Here is a 5759-nt window from a genome sequence, read left to right as displayed (position 1 = left end):
ATGGAAGCAGGGTAAGAGAAAAAGCATACCTCATTGTTTCTAGAAAGAGGCGCAGGAACAGATCTTTTCTCAAATTTTCTTCTAGAAGCAAGGCTTCTTTATAAATAAATAGAGATTGTTTGTTGTCTCAAGATAGATGTATACTCTGAAATTTAAATGGTTAAAATGATATAGTGTTAGTACGAACAAGTATCTTTAGTTATGTTTATAGAAACTTTCAGATATTGTAAACACTATATATAAATTGAAACTAGCATACATCTTTCAAGATCTTTGAAAACTCATAACTCATCTATGACTCCAATGACAATTTTTCTTTCTACCTCAACATCTTGGAGCAAGATTTAGTAGAAGTTCAGCATTCCAGAAAATAGGAAGATTAAGCAAACTAGAAACCAAGATGAAAACATAGAGATATTACACTATAAAGGCATAAGATGTCAACATTGTAGAGACAATCATATCAAATGAGAGAACATATCTACACTTTCATTAACCAGATAAATCGGACAAAAGGTAAACTTATACAGCGTTGTATGTTTGTATATTTCAAACCCAGCACTCTAAAACCATTGTGCCATTAAGCACCAAACCAAATCATAATAAATGTGCATAACTCCTCATTCTTATCAACTCACAACCATTGATTTTGGACAATCAGCATACCTACATTATTCCAGACTTACTACTTCATGCGGGTGCCGCGATTTGCTTCCTTTTCGTTCTCTTCCTTTCAATTTGGTGCTTCTTTAGGGGAGCAAAAGCCATGGTAAGATTTTTGACATCTGAACCTCAATCTTCGGCACCATTGTTGACCTTAATTTCCAGAAGCCTTTCAACCGGCTGCCTGCATAAGGGGCACCGGTTTGTTTGAAACCTCAGAACTTTAGCACAGCCGTTGCACATGCACTGAAATCAAATTCATGAAGTTATTTAGCCATACACAATATGATCAAAATTTTAGAAATTTTCTGCAACTAGATCACCATAAGGCAATTTGATAAACTATGGATAAATCATTTTCTAACTGTCAAAATGCTACAAGATACGTTCATACCATGTGACGGCAAGGAAGGACTGTTGTGTCTCGAGGTTCCGATAAACAGATAACACATTCTTTACCAGGATCATTGGCATCAAAATCACCACCTTCAACTGAATTCCCAATCCCATAAATTTCTTGCAACTCGTATCTTATTCCATTCACCCATAAGATCTGTTTCACTACTTTAACTTTGTATTCACCCTTAACTTTCTCAAACACTGCATCGGTTATCTGTGAATTACTGACACCGGGAACTTGTTTTCCGTCTTCTGATAAACTTGGGGTTGCTTCTGCCTTCACTGCTAGAGGGTACACTCCTGTTTCAATACCTTTCAATAACTCAGATTGCTCATGTGAAGAGAGGTCTATTCCGGTCCCTGGTGTTTGTCTAAATTTCTGACCTAAACCTTGTTGAAAGCTAATGGTGATTGGAGGAATCGTATCTTCTTTAACTGTGGTTAGGTCGCAACCTTCTCCCTCTTTTGCAAAGAAATATATGGTGATGCTGCATGGAGCATAAAGTATACATTTTAATTTCATATCCAACGTGATTAAATAACTAATTAAACAAAAATGTGACGTAAGTACTTTTCTGAGAAAAACTTCATAATATACTAGCAGCGTACCCGCGCAATGCGACGGTGGTTGTGGCGGCAATAGTGTGGTGGTGGGGGCGACGTTGAGTGGTGTAGATAATTGATATACAAGTAATTGATTTAAAGGGTTAATGGGATTTTAAAAGATAAAAAATTGATAGTGTAATTTAATCATCTATACTCCTTTATAAAAATTAGAGTTAATTTCATTAGGTGCCCTTGTGGTTGTCGAAATTATCTCTTTCCACCCTATGCTTTTTTTTCATTGCTAGGGGACCCCTATGGTTCATTTTAATTTCATTACCTGCCCTTTTGGCTAACAAACGTTAGTCTTCCTCCGTTAAAACCCCCATGTGCATTGCACATGAAGGGTATTTTCGTACTTAATGCATTTGAAACACCATCTCATTCCTCTTTCATATTCTTTTTTAGATCAAACCCATCTTTCTTTCATCAAACTCACTTTTCTCAATATACCTAACAACAACAAATCACCATAATCATCTAACACCCACTTATATTTTCAGCCTTTTATAATAAAAAAAAATATATATGTATATAAAACATTTTATACTATTGGTTGACCAAAATAAAATATCATGTATGTGTTTGTGTTGGACCCGATTCAGCTAAAGACCCACCAAGCATTTCTCTTCTTCAAGGCCAAATTTCAGTCATCCTTATCTTACCTTACACCACCAACCAAAAGTTTGAAAATTGAACACAAAGAAGCCACATCTCTTCTTGCTACCGCTGAGACAACACCACCACCACTATCCAACAGCACTGCCGCAAAACACCACTACAACACCATCACTGTTGCAGCACCACTCTCCAACCCTAAACCGCCACACCTCTCTCTCTTGCTCGTCTGCACCCGCAAACTACCACCTACTGCCGTCACCCTACGCCAGAACACCACCAGGATTCCTTTCATCCATTGTGAATGTATATATATATATATAGTTATAGATTGTATAGAATATATATGTGTGTGTGTGTACTTGTAGATACATATATAGATATAGTTATGGAAAAGAAAAACAAATATTATGGCTGTCTTTTCTCTTGTAGCATGAGATTTCTGATCGGAATTGAACAAAGGAATAATAGTGTTTCAGTATGATATTTATTTGTTATATGATTAATTTTAGATTAGGATTTAATTTGTTTGGGTTTTGTTTGGAGATTGAAGATGAACAAAACTTTTGGTTGCTGGATCTAAAAAGGAGGTGGATGAAAAAAGACTGGGTGTTTTAGGGGTAAAATAATGCACATGGGGGTTTTTAATGGCAAAATACAAAAATACCCTCACGTGATGAGCACGTGAGGGGGGTAAACGGTGAGAGACTAACTTCTGTTAGCCAAAAGGGCAGGTAATGAAATTAACATGAACCGTAAGGGATACCTAGCAATGGAAAAAAAAAGCACACGGTGAAAAGAGATAATTTAGACAACCATACGGGCACCTAATGACATTAACTTTAAAAATTATCACATCCCCCAATTTTGGAAAGTGTTACACAAGAGTTACATATAAAAGTACTAAATTGCCCTGAATAAACAACTGCTATGGAAAAAGTTTCTATAAATTACCAAATTTGCCCTTAATGAAATAATTTACACTCTAAACCCTTATTTTAATAATTAACACTTTAAGTCCTTATCTTTTAAAATATTTTACTATCACCTTTACATCAACCTACACCAGTTGACACCGCCGCCGCCACCAATAGTATCGTCACCGACACTACTAGAACGCCGTCCTCGCCACCGCCACTGCGTTGCGCGGGTACCATGCTAATTAATGTTAAGGGGATAGTGTATGTGAAAATAGTTTAAAGGGTTCTAAGCGAAAATATTAGATAGTATAGATAAGAGAGGACATTTTAGACATTTTCTCTCATGTAATTTTCAACAAGGGTTTTTTTTTATAATTAGTATAGATTACTATATATATATATATATATATATATATTCGGTCAAGATAATATTCTGTTTAGGTATTTATGTTTGGAAAACTCAAATTATGGTAAACGGGAGAAAGGCTATACAACAATAACTATATCAATATGAGAATCTGATATAAAAATTACTTGTACTAAACATCTAAACTGAATGTATACATATAAAGTAAACAATTTAACTATTTCTCAACATGCCGTCTAATAAACATTTAACGAAAAAATGATATGAAAGAAAAGTAGATATCGGGCTCTCAGCAATCAAATATACATATTAAGCAATAAGATTGAAAAGTTGAATGACTTTTTGCATTCTTACATGCAAACCAAACATGAAAATGGAATGTAATTGGATCATTCCATTCTTTCATAATCTTGTTCATACTATTTCTTAGTCATTTAATTTCATGGAACCAGAAATACCCTTAAGTATACCAACATGGACTTATGGACATACAAAGACAACTTGTTTGGCAGATCAATAAAGGATGTTTACACACCCAATTCTACCTAAAGACAACTTGTTTGGCAGATCATTTTTCAAATCTTCCTCATAAGTCAATCAAACAAACAAAACACAAAAAAATATTAAGTTTCGCCAATCAACTTGTAACTCATAATTTCATTGAATATAACATAGATGCCAATTAGGCAATTGAACTTGGCATCTTTCAAGTGAGTCACAAGAGGACACTAGCTTCTTCCATATCTGTGTGCTTATATAAAGTTGAATACCACTTGAGCCTCATCACATCATATCTTTCTATGATACACTAATTTAGATAACTATATCCAACTAAAAAAACATGAAATCTGACATCTAACAGCACTAAACCTGATTAAAACACAATATGCAATCATTTGATCATTCGTAAATCCTGATTAAAAAAAAAAAAGAACTCTATGAAGAAACGAATAAAGATACCATCTTTCAAATAAATAAAAATTCAAAACCCACATGGCATATCAATTCAATCACCAAAGACAGAACATTGCCCAGGATTGGTGCTTAGGTTTCTCCTACTTTAATAACCTTTTTACTAGAAAACTTATAGATTAAAATTAAAAAGAAATAGAACATAGAAGAATGAACCTGCAAGCAACAGTGGCATCAAAAGTGAAAGAAACAAGAAACTTTCCAGGGTTTTGATCATCAGCTTCAATCTTTAAACTTTCTTTTTTCAAATTAACATCATTTCTAATTGTCACCGCTTTTTGATGATCAACATAAGGTGTCGGGTGAAGCATCACAGGTGGGTACCTCCCACCCACCCACCGTGGGTCTATCATCATCGGCATACGGTGGTGATCCGGCAACGGCACCGCCGCCGGTGGTGGGTAGTATGCACCAGCTGGGTACTGGTAATATGGTGGGTTAGGGTTTGGATATTGTGAAGGGTATGGGGTTGCGGCAGCGAATATTACTGGCGGCGGCTGTTGAGGCGGTGGCGGTGGTTGTGGGTGGTGGGGGTTGTGATTTCCCCGCCGGCTACCGTGTCTTCGCCTACCGGAGGAATTATTACTCCCAACATTACCCATATTATTTTTAAAATTATGTATTACGAGAAGATTAATAAAGTTATGATCTTTCAATAACAAGATTGAAAAACAAATAAAGGGTATTAATTAGGGTAAACTAGCATGCTAGCAAAGGGGGAAACATTAGTAGCATACCGGTTTTTCTCATTAATTAAATGATCAAATATTAAAAATCAAAAAAAAAAAAAAACCAGATTTTTGATAATGAATGAAGGGACTAAATTTGTGTCAATATAATCTTTTCTTTTTGCAAAATAATGAAGAAATTTTTCTTTTTTATTTATTTTTATTTATAAAAATACGATTGATGAATTTTTTTTTTGAGATTATGATCTTTTTTGGGTTCTAATTTGGCTCTTACAAGTGATTATTACCTATTGATATAACTAACTATGATAAATGTAAAGATTTCGTAAAATGTCTATCTTATGTAATGAACTTTCAAATCTCAATTATTAGATGTACATGACCAATCAAAAACAAAAAAAAACCAGATTTTTGATAATGAATGAAGGGACTAAATTTGTGTCAATATAATCTTTTCTTTTTGCAAAATAATCAAGAAATTTTTCTTTTTTATTTATTTTTATTTATATTTATAAAAATACGATTGAT

General features: G+C 34.3%; 1 protein-coding gene across 1 annotated transcript; it reads right to left on the bottom strand.

Annotated features, from left to right (window-relative positions):
* Nucleotides 1–468: 468 nt before the first annotated feature.
* On the bottom strand, nucleotides 469–5332 carry LOC122583816 (probable E3 ubiquitin-protein ligase LOG2). Its single transcript, XM_043756199.1, has 3 exons — nucleotides 4699–5332; nucleotides 1058–1550; nucleotides 469–909 (listed from the first exon to the last, which is right to left on the bottom strand). Exons 1-3 carry the CDS (start codon nucleotides 5142–5144, stop codon nucleotides 793–795), a joined length of 1056 nt encoding a protein of 351 aa, XP_043612134.1. The 5' UTR covers nucleotides 5145–5332; the 3' UTR covers nucleotides 469–792.
* Nucleotides 5333–5759: the final 427 nt, after the last annotated feature.

The sequence above is a fragment of the Erigeron canadensis genome, chromosome 1 (genome assembly GCF_010389155.1).
Source record: "Erigeron canadensis isolate Cc75 chromosome 1, C_canadensis_v1, whole genome shotgun sequence".
NCBI classification, from domain to species: domain Eukaryota; kingdom Viridiplantae; phylum Streptophyta; class Magnoliopsida; order Asterales; family Asteraceae; genus Erigeron; species Erigeron canadensis.
This window is presented reverse-complemented; position numbering and strand designations above follow the sequence as displayed.

What these genes read in the sequence shown, in the direction of transcription:
- LOC122583816 (XM_043756199.1), bottom strand. Translation starts at nt 5,144, where the DNA reads ATGGGTAATGTTGGGAGTAATAATTCCTCCGGTAGGCGAAGACACGGT. An exon ending in GATGCCACTGTTGCTTGCAG is followed by an intron (nt 1,551 to 4,698) that starts GTTCATTCTTCT and finishes TGCTCCATGCAG; the next exon opens with CATCACCATATATTTCTTTG. An exon ending in TCCTTCCTTGCCGTCACATG is followed by an intron (nt 910 to 1,057) that starts GTATGAACGTAT and finishes ATTTGATTTCAG; the next exon opens with TGCATGTGCAACGGCTGTGC.